Here is a 15,718-nt window from a genome sequence, read left to right on the forward strand (position 1 = left end):
TGGGTTCCAAAGCAGAACAAACTGGTAGGTAGCTAGTTTATACTTTTTCTATTACAAAGACAATATGATCATCAATGGTAATGGGTCAGACTGTTTGTTTCTCCAGGATTTGTTTTGGACCATAAAAAGGATTTGATGAAACTCGAGGCTTGGAGACACTTGAAGCAATAACCGTCTACACATGTACATCAGTTACACACCCAACAATGATAATGATTTAATCCAATTAAAGCCATGCCGTTCAAAGACTACAAAACCAAAACCTGTTTGTGTATAAGTATAAATCCAACAAAATGATTGGTCTTTTTTTATTCGTTGTTTTAAAATGGTTCCTGCTTCAGGAGACTGTTGATCTAATAGCTGTAGTACTAGTTAGCAATTACTAATTATCATGTGACTTTCTCTGTCCAATAGCATGGCATTACTGTAGCAAGGTTGGTCAGAGTGGTATTAACCAATAGAATCTCTCCTCCCTAGGGTTCCCAAGGAAACTCTACAGGTATATAAAGTTCCGTTGTATTAGTATAGACCATACTATAGGTTAAATAGAAGAGTTAAAAAAATAGAATTTCTTAAATCTGTCTCAAAGGACCATGAAAATATGATAAAGGTTATATTTTGTTGGCATTAACCACCAAGTTTTATATTTTTTATAAATTCTGATATGACTTTAGCAAGTTGACCCTCGATACTGTGCATACAATATATTTCTTAAGGAACTAAGAGAATCACGTGGTTAACTCTGGGTTGTTTTTAGGTCGTCTTACTCACCCGGCATTTCTTTACACACGTTGTCCCCTCTCTCTTCTTTCAAATGATGACCCCCCCCACCCAGACTCTCAAACAAGGTTGGGGTCAATTTCATTTAAATTCAGTCACGCCATGAGTAAAATTGGAATTTGTAACCTCTGCTAACTTCCTGACTTGACTGAATTGAAATGCAATTGACCCCAACCATGCTCTGAAACTATATTTCCTTCAAACCGCACAAAGATTCGGGGGCTGTCTTGTGTTCAAGCTGATCTATCTTTCTCCTGGGATCTGTAGAAACAAGCAACAAACATTAATAAACAAGATGATTTATAAATCAAAATAATAATAATAAAAAGATGCTCTACCAACCCTGGGAGCAACTGACTTCCTGGTTAGAAACCAACCATTCTATTCGAGCGGAGCACATGACAGTTCTAACCATCATAGGCCTCTAGTCTCAATACTGGACAAACCCTTCCATCCTGAATCTATTCTATTCGAGCGGAGCACATGACAGTTCTAACCATCATAGGCCTCTAGTCTCAATACTGGACAAACCCTTCCATCCTGAATCTATTCTATTCGAGCGGAGCACATGACAGTTCTAACCATTATAGGGTTCTAGAAGCCTCTAGTCTCAATACTGGACAAACCCTTCCATCCTGAATCTATTCTATTCGAGCGGAACACATGACAGTTCTAACCATTATAGGGTTCTAGAAGCCTCTAGTCTCAATACTGGACAAACCCTTCCATCCTGAATCTATTCTATTCTGCACATGCTCACTCTATTTCCTGTTTCCCTATGTTTGGCTTCTGCCCTGGTCTCTACAGCCCCGATGAGGACTCGTGTCAGAAGTTCATTCCCTTTATCGGAGTAAGTATCTTTCTCTTAGTGAAGATGGATCTGTTTATCGGAGTAGGTATCTTTCTCTTAGTGAAGATGGATCTGTTTATCGGAGTAGGTATCTTTCTCTTAGTGAAGATGGATCTGTTTATCGGAGTAGGTATCTTTCTCTTAGTGAAGATGGATCTGTTTATCGGAGTAGGTATCTTTCTCTTAGTGAAGATGGATCTGTTTATCGGAGTAGGTATCTTTCTCTTAGTGAAGATGGATCTGTTTATCGGAGTAGGTATCTTTCTCTTAGTGAAGATGGATCTGTTTATCGGAGTAGGTATCTTTCTCTTAGTGTAGATGGATCTGTTTATCGGAGTAGGTATCTTTCTCTTAGTGAAGATGGATCTGTTTATCGGAGTAGGTATCTTTCTCTTAATGCAGACAGATACATTTATCCTGGAATTTGACCTAAAATAACTTGAAACCTCTTTCCCCAGATGGTGAAAGTTGGCATCGTGGAGCCGTCATCTGCAACATCAGGTGAGACATTAGTTGTGGACAATGTACCTACGTTATTGCATGTTCTACCGTGTGATCAGTGAGCATGAGTTTCTATGTGATCTGTGATATACAGAGTGTTGTAATACTATTCCACTTTATATTATCAGGTGACTCTGACGATGCATCCCCCATGGGGATGGTTTTCCACTCCTCCACCCCTCCTCAGGTGTCCCCTGCCCTGAAGGAAGCCTCACCCACCCCTCCCTCTTCCCCCTCCGTCAACACAAGCTTCAGTTCCTACAGGTACGTGTTCATCCAGAGAATTTTATAGAAAATAAAAAATATATTAAAAAAATTGATGAATGTAATAGAACAATAAAATAGACTGTGAAAATTACTAAATTGGCAAATGGTGGTTTCATATATTGTACATTTAACTTGATCTTATTGTCTGTTTCTACCGATCAATTTGTTCCTTATTCTCTTCTTCCATCTGTGGTGTGATGTCTGCTGGGGATTGTAGTTCTCCCCAGGGGGAGCTGATGGGACTACAGGTGGACTACTGGGTGGCTCCCTCCCCGGCTGACAGGAAGAGAGACGTGGAGAAAAGGGACTCGTCCTCCTCTAAGAACACTCTGAAGTGTACGTTCCGCTCGCTGCAGGTCAGCAGGCTCCCCCAGACCGGGGCCCAGCCACAGCCCGCCATGTCCATGACTGTCGTCATGAAGGAGAAGAACAAGAAAGGTAAGGGCTTGTACTGATCGTACCAGTGGAGGCTCCTCGGAGGAGGAAGTGGAGGACCGTCCTCCTCAGTGAATTTTTAAAAAATTGAGAAATACTCAAAAAGTTATCCTTTATAGATAGAACAATACTAAATATATTCACGTCATCAAATAATTGATTAAAACAATGAAGGTCTAGAGTAGCCTCAACAGTCTGGTGAATAATTGACCTAAAAAGAGAAAGACGCGTTGCACAGTAAAAAAAAAAAAAAATGACAGACAGACAGAGATGCTATATTAGCTAGCTGGCTATGGCTATCCGACAGACAGAGATGCTATGTTAGCTAGCTGGCTATGGCTATCCGACAGACAGAGATGCTATGTTAGCTAGCTGGCTATGGCTATCCGACAGACAGAGATGCTATGTTAGCTAGCTGGCTATGGCTATCCGACAGACAGAGATGCTATGTTAGCTAGCTGGCTATGGCTATCCGACAGACAGAGATGCTATGTTAGCTAGCTGGCTATCCAACAGACAGAGATGCTATGTTAGCTAGCTGGCTATGGCTATCCGACAGACAGAGATGCTATGTTAGCTAGCTGGCTATCCAACAGACAGAGATGCTATGTTAGCTAGCTGGCTATGGCTATCCGACAGACAGAGATGCTATGTTAGCTAGCTGGCTATGGCTATCCAACACTGTAAGCTTTTGGTTTTATTCATTTATTGCTGTTAGGCCCACCGGTGCTTGCTGTACACCTAAACTGCTTGCTGTACACTGTACTGCACGATTGTTGTGGGTTTATTAACTGGTTAGTTCTTGTAGCTAGCTATGTTGACTATGACGCGCTAGCTAATATGGTGACAACGATGTAGGCTGTGCGTAGCGGTTAGCGGTTATGGTATGAAGGTTTGGTGTGGAAATGTGTTTTTTTGCGGCCTGGCCACAGAAAGCTGTTGTGTTGTACACTGAAGATGAGAGGAGAGGACGTATAGTACGAGAAGGAATTATACAACGAGCAAAAATGTTCATGCTGTTTGTATGTGGCTGCTATTAAAAGTGAACTGTGGGATTGCCTTGATCAGGCGTGTAGTCATCGCACCGATTCTGTTTAAAAGCAAAACGGGGATAAACTGAATATGTCCAATAGAAACTCTTGTTTGCAACTGATTGCATCCTATATCAGGCAAGATTCTCGACCTGTACACCTACGTTGTAAACTTTCATTCATAGGCTAGGTTGCAGCAACCTCATGATGGGTATAGGGGAAATTCAACTATCATGTAGTAGCCTAAACCTATGGATGTTACTTTGAGCTGGGTGAATGGAATATGAATGACGTTGTAACTACAACAATAAACACTGCAACTGCAACAATAAACACTGCAACTACACCAATAAACACTGCAACTACAACAATAAACACTGCAACTGCAACAATAAACACTGCAACTACACCAATACACACTGCAACTACACCAATAAACACTGCAACTGCAACAATAAACACTGCAACAATAAACACTGCAACTACAACAATAAACACTGCAACTACAACAATAAACACTGCAACTGCAACAATAAACACTGCAACTGCAACAATAAACACTGCAACTGCAACAATAAACACTGCAACTACAACAATAAACACTGCAACTACACCAATAAACACTGCAACTACACCAATAAACACTGCAACTGCAACAATAAACACTGCAACTACAACAATAAACACTGCAACTGCAACAATAAACACTGCAACTGCAACAATAAACACTGCAACTACAACAATAAACACTGCAACTACAACAATAAACACTACACCAATAAACACTGCAACTACAACAATAAACACTGCAACTACAACAATAAACACTACACCAATAAACACTGTAACTACACCAATAAACACTGCAACTACACCAATAAACACTGTAACTACACCAATAAACACTGTAACTACACCAATAAACACTGTAACTACACCAATAAACACTGTAACTACACCAATAAACACTGTAACTACAACAATAAACACTGCAACTACACCAATAAACACTGCAACAATCAACACTGCAACAATCAACAATAAACACTGTAACTACAACAATAAACACTGTAACAACAACAATAAACACTGCAACAATAAACACTGTAACTACAACAATAAACACTGTAACTACACCAATAAACACTGTAACTACAACAATAAACACTGTAACTACACCAATAAACACTGTAACTACACCAATAAACACTGCAACAATAAACACTGCAACAATAAACACTGCAACAATCAACAATAAACACTGCAACTACAACAATAAACACTACACCAATAAACACTGCAACTACAACAATAAACACTGTAACAACAACAATAAACACTGCAACAATAAACACTGTAACTACACCAATAAACACTGTAACAATAAACACTGCAACAATAAACACTGCAACAATAAACACTGCAACAATAAACACTGTAACTACACCAATAAACACTGCAACAATAAACACTGCAACAATAAACACTGTAACTACACCAATAAACACTGTAACTACAACAATAAACACTGCAACTACACCAATAAACACTGCAACAATCAACACTGCAACAACAACAATAAACACTGCAACAACAACAATAAACACTGCAACAACAACAATAAACACTGCAACAATCAACAATAAACACTGTAACTACAACAATAAACACTGTAACAATAAACACTGTAACAATAAACACTGTAACTACACCAATAAACACTGTAACTACAACAATAAACACTAACAACAACAATAAACACTGCAACAATAAACACTGTAACTACAACAATAAACACTGCAACTACACCAATAAACACTGCAACTGCAACAATAAACACTGCAACAACAACAATAAACACTGCAACAACAATAAACACTGCAACAACAACAACAAACACTGCAACTACACCAATAAACACTGCAACTACACCAATAAACACTGCAACAAACACTGCAACAACAACAACAAACACTGCAACAACAACAACAAACACTGCAACTACAACAATAAACACTGCAACTACAACAATAAACACTGCAACTACACCAATAAACACTGCAACTACACCAATAAACACTGCAACAACAACAATAAACACTGCAACAACAACAATAAACACTACAACAATAAACACTACAACAATAAACACTGCAACTACACCAATAAACACTGCAACTACAACAATAAACACTGCAACAACAACAACAAACACTGCAACAACAACAATAAACACAGCAACTACAACAATAAACACTGCAACAACAACAACAATAAACACTGCAACAAGAAACACTGCAACAACAACTAAACACAACAATAAACACTGCAACAACAACAATAAACACTGCAACAAAACAAAAACTGCAACAACAACAATAAACACTACACCAATAAACACTGCAACAACAACAATAAACACTGCAACAACAACAATAAACACTGCAACTTCAACAATAAACACTGCAACTACACCAATAAACACTGCAACTACACCAATAAACACTGTACACTACACCAATAAACACTGCAACTACACCAATAAACACTGCAACTACACCAATAAACACTGTAACTACAACAATAAACACTACACCAATAAACACTGCAACTACACCAATAAACACTGTAACTACACCAATAAACACTGCAACTGCAACAATAAACACTGCAACAACAACAATAAACACTGCAACAACAACAATAAACACTGCAACAACAATAAACACTGCAACAACAACAACAAACACTGCAACTACACCAATAAACACTGCAACTACACCAATAAACACTGCAACAAACACTGCAACAACAACAACAAACACTGCAACAACAACAACAAACACTGCAACTACAACAATAAACACTGCAACTACAACAATAAACACTGCAACTACACCAATAAACACTGCAACTACACCAATAAACACTGCAACAACAACAATAAACACAACAACAACAATAAACACTGCAACAACAACAATAAACACTACAACAATAAACACTACAACAATAAACACTGCAACTACACCAATAAACACTGCAACTACACCAATAAACACTGCAACAACAACAACAAACACTGCAACAACAACAATAAACACAGCAACAACAACAATAAACACTGCAACAACAACAATAAACACTGCAACTACAACAAGAAACACTGCAACTACAACAAGAAACACTGCAACTACACCAATAAACACTGCAACAACAACAATAAACACTGCAACAACAACAATAAACACTACAACAATAAACACTGCAACTACAACAATAAACACTGCAACTACACCAATAAACACTGCAACTACACCAATAAACACTGCAACTACACCAATAAACACTGCAACTACACCAATAAACACTGCAACTACAACAACAAACACTGCAACAACAACAATAAACACAGCAACAACAACAATAAACACTGCAACTACAACAAGAAACACTGCAACTACAACAATAAACACTGCAACTACACCAATAAACACTGCAACTACACCAATAAACACTGCAACAACAACAAACACTGCAACAACAACAATAAACACTACAACTACACCAATAAACACTGCAACTACAACAAGAAACACTGCAACTACACCAATAAACACTGCAACTACACCAATAAACACTACACCAATAAACACTGCAACTACACCAATAAACACTACAACTACACCAATAAACACTGCAACAACAACAATAAACACGGCAACAACAACTTGAGTTTTCGCTCAAAACAAAGACCGATTAGCGTTCGCTTTTCAAGTTCGGAATCTGCCGTTATTAACTTTACATCTGACTCTTTCCAGTCATGTTCCTGCCAAAGAAGACTAAAGACAAGGATGTGGAGTCTAAGAGCCAGGTGATCGATGGCATCAGTCGACTAATCTGCACTGCCAAGCACCAGCAGACCATGCTGAGGGGTAAGACTCCCTCCTAAGACTCCCTCCTAAGACTCCCTCCTAAGACTCCTTCCTACCTCCTAAGACTCCCTCCTAAGACTCCCTCCTAAGACTCCCTCCTAAGACTCCCTCCTAAGACTCCCTCCTAAGACTCCTCCTACCTCCTAAGACTCCTTCCTAAGACTCCCTCCTAAGACTCCCTCCTAAGACTCCCTCCTAAGACTCCCTCCTAAGACTCCCTCCTAAGACTCCCTCCTAAGACTCCCTCCTAAGACTCCCTCCTAAGACTCCCTCCTAAGACTCCTAAGACTCCCTCCTAAGACTCCTTCCTAAGACTCCCTCCTAAGACTCCTTCCTACCTCCTAAGACTCCTTCCTAAGACTCCTTCCTAAGACTCCCTCCTAAGACTCCTTCCTACCTCCTAAGACTCCTTCCTAAGACTCCCTCCTAAGACTCCTTCCTACCTCCTAAGACTCCTTCCTAAGACTCCCTCCTAAGACTCCTTCCTACCTCCTAAGGTTGCAAAATTCTGGTCACTTTCCCAGGTTTTCCAGAAATCCTGGTTGGATGTCAGGAGGAAATAAGCAGGAAATCTGGGAAATTTGGGGAAAGTTACTGTAATTTTGCTGCCCTCCTACCTCCATGTTGTGTCCTCATTTCACCCATCATAGAGTAAGGGTCTGCAACTGGCGGCCCACGGACCACATTGGGCCCCTGGTATTAGTGAGCCTGGTATTACATGAATTATGAAGAACTACTAATTCAACAAGTAAAGTTTTTATTTAATTTTTTTATTCTCTCTTTTCTTCCAGTGCTGATTGACGGCGTGGAGTGGAATGATGTCAAGTTTTTCCAGTTGGCGGCACAGTGGTCGTCACACGTCAAACATTTCCCCATCGGGATCTTTGGACACACTAAAGGGCCTTACTAGCAGGCCCCGCAGGCAGCAACTAGAACTAGTATCCATAGAGACCGTTACCACAGTAGCGACCGTTGCCACAGTAGCGACCGTTGCCACAGTAGCGACCGTTGCCACAGTAGCGACCGTTGCCACAGTAGCGACCGTTGCCACAGTAGCGACCGTTGCCACAGTAGCGACCGTTGCCACAGCAGCGACCGTTACCATAGACACTCATCTGGAACTGAGGACGACGCCCCCGCTCTCATGTGCCAATAGCCTTTAACCTCCCAGCTCCAGGCTTTGCACTGCCCCGCCCCCCCAGTCTGCACTGCCCCCCCCACCCGCACATCATAGCCTGGTCCCAGGTCTGTTTGTGTTGTCTTGTCAACGATTTGCTTGACAATGACTTTAGGAGTTGGCAAGACAGCATAAACGGATCTGGGACCCAATGTCTTAATTTAAGCTCCAGCTTTCCCTTGTGTTTTATGTTAATACGTTTCTGTGTGTTTGTTTTCTTCTATATGTATATTATAAACCTTCCCGAGGCAAGGCTGTCAAGGGGACATTTTGTTTTCTCACCAAGCATTAAAAAATAAAAAATAAAAACCTGCTGATGTTTTGGAAAAAAACCGAGCAGAAACCTAACGAAATAATAATTTGATAAATTAACAAATGAACTCCTAAAAAGCGAGTGCTCAACTTTTCGGCCCCCTCCCTCTCTTTTTTTTTTATGTGGCGAAGATGGATCGTTTCAAACACTTTGCCAGGCACAAATGAGCTAGATAACTCTTTGTTAAGATGACTTCCATAACCAAAGGCCCTGAAATGGAGGATGGAGGGTGGTAGAGGATGACAACACAGAAGGCTTGTAAGGCTGGAAGAAGGATGGATCTGGATCCTCAAATGAAATGACTTTAAGCCTAGACAGCCCTAGTCCTGGGGTGTATTCACTAGGAACTAAATAGAAACAAATGGAACGGAGAGGGACCTACCTGAATTTGTCCAACAGGAACTTTTGTTTCCATAACAAAACATTCTCCATTGTGAAACTTTTTTGCTACAGTGTGCACTAATGAATACTCCCCTAATGACAGTGGCTCCTGTTATAGCCGGCTACTGAGACCCTCTGCACTCATCGGATGTAGCCGGCTACTGAGACCCTCTGCACTCATCAGATGTAGCCGGCTACTGAGACCCTCTGCACTCATCAGATGTAGCCGGCCACTGAGACCCTCTGCACTCATCAGATGTAGCCGGCTACTGAGACCCTCTGCACTCATCAGATGTAGCCGGCCACTGAGACCCTCTGCACTCATCAGATGTAGCCGGCTACTGAGACCCTCTGCACTCATCAGATGTAGCCGGCCACTGAGACCCTCTGCACTCATCGGATGTAGCCGGCTACTGAGACCCTCTGCACTCATCAGATGTAGCCGGCCACTGAGACCCTCTGCACTCATCGGATGTAGCCGGCCACTGTGACCCTCTGCACTCATCAGATGTAGCCGGCCACTGAGACCCTCTGCACTCATCGGATGAAGACTGAAATGTGCAATAGAATTAGCCTGAAATCCAGACCTGTTTTGTGCTAACATTCCACACCTTGTACTCCATGTCATATGTTTGGAGTGGCAAGGAGTGGAATGATGGCACAAACAGACAGGTACCAGGCTACGATATACTATATACGTCCTGTACATCCAATCAATTAAATGTAAATGCAACTCATCATTGAGATGGCACTGACCCGGCAATGACAAATGGTTGATGCATATCTTGCACTCTTATCCTGTCCCCTCTCTCTCTATCCTGTCCTCTCTCTTTCTCTTTCCCTCTCCCCCTCTCTCTCTTCTCTCTCCCCCTCTCTTTCTCCCCCTCTCTTTCCCCCCTTTCTCTCTCCCTTTCGCTCTCTCTCTCCCTCTTCCCCCTCTCTCTCCCTTTCGCTCTCTCTCTCCCTTTCGCTCTCTCTCTCCCTCTTCCCCCTCTCTCTCTTTCCCTCTTCCCTCCCTCTCTTTCCCTCTTCCCCTCCCTCTCTTTCCCTCTTCCCCTCCCTCTCTTTCCCTCTTCCCTCCCTCTCTTTCCCTCTTCCCCTCCCTCTCTTTCCCTCTTCCCCTCCCTCTCTTTCCCTCTTCCCCTCCCTCTCTTTCCCTCTTCCCCTCCCTCTCTTTCCCTCTCCCCCTCACACTCTCTTCTCTCTCCCCTCTCTTTCTCCCCCTCTCTCTCTTCCCTCCCCCTCTCCCCCTCTTCCCCCTCTCCCCCCTCTCTCCCTTTCGCTCTCTCTCTCCCTCTTCCCCCTCTCTCTCTTTCCTCTTCCCCTCCCTCTCTTTCCCTCTTCCCCTCCCTCTCTTTCCCTCTTCCCCCTCTCTCTCTTTCCCTCTTCCCCCTCTCTCTCTTTCCCTCTTCCCCCTCTCTCTCTCTCCCTCTTCCCCTCCCTCTCTTTCCCTCTTCCTCCCTCCCCTTCTCCCCCTCTCTCCTTCACTCTCATTCCATCCATCCTTCTACCCTATCCTGTTTCTCACAACAACCAAGACCACACTCCTTTCGACACTCCACACACCTTCTGTCAGAATACTAGACCTACATTTAAACTTCAACTCACTCGGAGTCATATATCTAGAGAGACGGGACATTGAGGTTTCTGCATTTTACCTAACATGGCCGCCATAGAATGTTGTAGCGTCATCTCCCGATTCTAACATGACACTGCAACATTCTATAACAGACATATTATCTCCCCCATTAACATGACACTACAACATTCTATAACAGACATATTATCTCCCCCATTAACATGACACTTCAACATTCTATAACAGACATATTATCTCCCCCATTAACATGACACTACAACATTCTATAACAGACATATTATCTCCCCCATTAACATGACACTACAACATTCTATAACAGACATATTATCTCCCCCATTAACATGACACTACAACATTCTATAACAGACATATTATCTCCCCCATTAACATGACACTACAACATTCTATAACAGACATATTATCTCCCCCATTAACATGACACTTCAACATTCTATAACAGACATATTATCTCCCCATTAACATGACACTACAACATTCTATAACAGACATATTATCTCCCCATTAACATGACACTACAACATTCTATAACAGACATATTATCTCCCCCATTAACATGACACTGCAACATTCTATAACAGACATATTATCTCCCCCATTAACATGACACTGCAACATTCTATAACAGACATATTATCTCCCCCATTAACATGACACTACAACATTCTATAACATACATATTATCTCCCCCATTAACATGACACTACAACATTCTATAACAGACATATTATCTCCCCCATTAACATGACACTGCAACATTCTATAACAGACATATTATCTCCCCCATTAACATGACATGGAGAATATTTAAACAATGATATGTCACTGAATGTCTAGAATTTAGAACAATATATTGAACATTCTAAAAGTTGTCCCAACCTCCACATATATATGGCTCTGCTCATTTGTTAAGAACCCACAACGCTCGGTCTGAACATTTAAACAGGCATCGCTTGCGGTGCGGTTTTGGAAGTATAAGGGCCTTATCTTTAATATCAGTGAGAAATAATGATTTAAAAATCCATTTTAAAAAAAGGTTAAATTGATACACATCTTTAAAGGGTTAGTGTGCCCACACGGTCATATCTAACCTGCTAGAAATGGGTTGTCACTGAAAAATACTGTTGCTGCAACTGTGTTAAAATCGGTTGAAACAGCGTACAACCAGTAGAGGATTTATGTTTCTAGAACCGTATCGCAATTGAGAATCGATTCACGTTTAGATGGAGTATTTATTTGTCTGTTTTTGGCTGCCAGAGAAAGTCTACCTTTCCCAAAAACATAGATTCAATTTGCTTTGTGAAGCCTGGAATGATTTTTTTAATGTTGAACTGGCAACTTGTAGTTCTTTCCTCTGCAAGGATATACGTGTTTTAAGTTCTGTACTATAAATATATCCTGTTTATCTTGGAAAAGTGGATTGTATTGAATGTAGGGTTCCCTTAATTAAAATATGTAGCCTATTGTTAAAAAGACTACCACTGTAATCCCAATGTTGGGGATAATAAAACTAGACTCTTAAATGTCTGCTTTTGATTGACTTAATGTGATATTAGTATTTTGTTATTATTTGTGTTTTTATCTAGGTGCAAATTTCAAGTGACAGATAACCTGAATGTATTATGGGGAGGACAACTTTGCCTAAATTAACAAGCTAACTGGGGGTTGATTTGCGGGACAGCTGGGGGAGGGGGGGTTGATTTGCGGGACAGCTGGGGGGGTTGATTTGCGGGACATCTGGGGGGAGTTGATTTGCGGGACATCTGGGGGGTTGATTTGCGGGACAGCTGGGGGGGTTGATTTGCGGGACATCTGGGGGGGGTTGATTTGCGGGACAGCTGGGGGAGGGGGTTGATTTGCGGGTCAGCTGGGGGGTTGATTTGCGGGTCAGCTGCGGGGGGTTGATTTGCGGATCAGCTGGGGGGTTGATTTGCGGGTCAGCTGCGGGGGGTAATTTGCTGGTCAACTGGGGGGTTAATTTGCTGGTCAACTGGGGGAGGGGTTGATTTGCGGGTCAGCTGGGGGGTTGATTTGCAGGTCAGCTGGGGGGGCGTTATGATGTTTGTGTCAGGCAGATCGAGAAGCTTGCAGCAGAGCAGGAAGCGACTGCTACAGAGCGCGCGGGGGGGGGGACCTGCAATCATCAACGACGACATCAACAGCACTGCGGCTCGGGAATATCTTTCTTCACCATCATGTAGCTTCGAGACAGAACGATTGCAGATATACACTTCTATAATAGCTGGATATAATAGTGTGTCTGTGCATTGAGCAACATTTTAAAATCAAATAAAAATCCAAATTGGATGAGGAATCGCAAGCTGGCTAGGCTAACTGCTCCAGGAAAAATGAAGGAGGTGAAGGGTTGCGGTATGCGGTCCTCCGTGGGCTTTCTGTCCCAGAGAAAGCTCTTCGGTAACCCGCTGATGAAGGAAGAATTTCAGAGACTCCGGTTGGCAGGATGCACGAGCCTTTACAAGAAAGACATGCTGGGACATTTCGGGTGTGTAAACGCCATAGAGTTTTCCAACAATGGAGGAGAATACCTTGTGTCCGGTAAGTTAGTTGCTGTAGATCATCCTCTAGTTAGCATAGTTGTTAGCCTAGCAGCTACTGTGTTGTTGACAGATTATAGCTAACTAGCTAAACTTGCACGTCAGTTTATAAGCTTAGTTGGCTGGTCGAGTCATCATATGCACATTTTGACTCTCTAGGCATCCATTTCCCCAAAAAATGTAATTTGTCAATTACGAGCAAGGAAAACAATGAGATGTGCAGGTCATGTTTAAATGGGTAAAATAATTTAGGCTATCTAGGTTAGCATGCTATCCAGCTGACAGAACTAGCTAGCTACACAGTTCTGCATTCCTGCCCCTTCATTTTGATATAGACTGACATTAGGTACCGGTAGCTAACTAGTTATCGTTTTAATAACATTATTACAGTTAGCTAACTATGCAACTTTTAACCAGTCTTTTTCACTACTCCAGTTTTGACGTATAATAGGGAGAGTTTGGATTTAGAAGAGTAATGACTGCTGTGTTTCACTGCTGGTGGGCCTTGCAAGCTGATGAAGCCCTTCAGAGCAATGGAGAACTACTTGGCCTGTGTTTACAATGTCTTGTCTGTCCACCCATCTCTTTCGATCTCTGTTCTCTTTTGTGCTCTCTCTCTCTCTGACTCTCTCCTTCCCTCTCTTTCTTGCTCTCTCCCCCGCCTTACCCTCTCTCCCCATCTCCCTCCTTCCCATCTCCCTCCTTACCTCTCTCTCTCCCCATCTCTCTCCTTACCTCTCTCTCTCCCCATCTCCCTCCTTACCTCTCTCCCCATCTCTCTCCTTACCTGTCTCTCCCCATCTCCCTCCTTACCTCCCTCTCCCCATCTCCCTCCTTACCTCTCTCTCCCATCTCCCTCCTTCCCTCTCTCTCCCATCTCCCTCCTTCCCTCTCTCTCCCCATCTCCCTCCTTACCATCTCCCTCCTTACCTCTCTCTCACCCCATCTCTCTCCTTACCTCTCTCTCTCCCCATCTCCCTCCTTACCTCTCTCCCCATCTCCCTCCTTACCTGTCTCTCCCCATCTCCCTCCTTACCTCTCTCTCCCATCTCCCTCCTTACCTGTCTCTCCCCATCTCCCTCCTTACCTCTCTCCCCATCTCCCTCCTTACCTGTCTCTCCCCATCTCCCCACCTCTCTCTCCCATCTCCCTCCTTCCCTCTCTCTCCCCATCTCCCTCCTTCCCTCTCTCTCTCCCATCTCCCTCCTTCCCTCTCTCTCTCCCATCTCCCCTTCCCTCTCTCTCTCCCATCTCCCTCCTTCCCTCTCTCTCTCCCATCTCCCTCCTTCCCTCTCTCTCCCCATCTCCCTCCTTCCCTCTCTCCCCCATCTCCCTCCTTCCCTCTCTCTCCCCATCTCCCTCCTTCCCTCTCTCTCCCCATCTCCCTCCTTCCCCTCTCTCTCCCCATCTCCCTCCTTCCCTCTCTCTCCCCATCTCCCTCCTTCCCTCTCTCTCCCCATCTCCCTCTTCCCTCTCTCTCCTTACCTCTCTCTCTCCCCATCTCCCTCCTTCCCTCTCTCTCCCCATCTCCCTCCTTCCCTCTCTCTCCCCATCTCCCTCCTTCCCTCTCTCTCCTTACCTCTCTCTCCTCCCTCTCTCTCCTTACCTCTCTCTCCTCATCTCTCTCCTTACCTCTCTCTCCTCATCTCTCTCCTTACCTCTCTCTCCCCATCTCTCTCCTTACCTCTCTCTCCCCATCTCCCTCCTTACCTCTCTCTCTCCCCATCTCTCTCCTTACCTCTCTCTCCCCATCTCCCTCCTTACCTCTCTCTCCCCATCTCTCTCCTTACCTCTCTCTCCCCATCTCTCTCCTTACCTCTCTCTCCCCATCTCTCTCCTTACCTCTCTCTCCCCATCTCTCTCCTTACCTCTCTC

At 43.2% G+C, this 15,718-nt stretch overlaps 2 protein-coding genes across 7 annotated transcripts in view; both read left to right on the top strand.

The window, feature by feature from the left end:
* Positions 1-10,562, top strand: part of pacs2 (phosphofurin acidic cluster sorting protein 2) — a 134,095-nt gene extending 123,533 nt beyond the window's left edge. For all 6 annotated transcript variants that reach the window (XM_065004392.1, XM_065004390.1, XM_065004391.1 and 3 more), the window contains 6 exons: positions 1,588-1,630; positions 2,089-2,131; positions 2,260-2,395; positions 2,616-2,836; positions 7,686-7,799; positions 8,591-10,562. In XM_065004392.1, coding sequence (XP_064860464.1) covers positions 1,588-1,630; positions 2,089-2,131; positions 2,260-2,395; positions 2,616-2,836; positions 7,686-7,799; positions 8,591-8,709 — 676 coding nt within the window. In that variant the 3' untranslated portion in view covers positions 8,710-10,562. The remainder of the gene's footprint in view (positions 1-1,587; positions 1,631-2,088; positions 2,132-2,259; positions 2,396-2,615; positions 2,837-7,685; positions 7,800-8,590) is intronic.
* A 2,814-nt stretch (positions 10,563-13,376) lies between these two features.
* dcaf5 (ddb1 and cul4 associated factor 5) overlaps positions 13,377-15,718 on the top strand; it is a 31,086-nt gene continuing 28,744 nt past the window's right edge. The window contains exon 1 of the mRNA XM_065004396.1: positions 13,377-13,844. Coding sequence (XP_064860468.1) covers positions 13,595-13,844 — 250 coding nt within the window. The 5' untranslated portion in view covers positions 13,377-13,594. The remainder of the gene's footprint in view (positions 13,845-15,718) is intronic.

The sequence above is a fragment of the Oncorhynchus nerka genome, linkage group LG18 (assembly GCF_034236695.1).
Source record: "Oncorhynchus nerka isolate Pitt River linkage group LG18, Oner_Uvic_2.0, whole genome shotgun sequence".
NCBI classification, from domain to species: Eukaryota; Metazoa; Chordata; class Actinopteri; order Salmoniformes; family Salmonidae; genus Oncorhynchus; species Oncorhynchus nerka.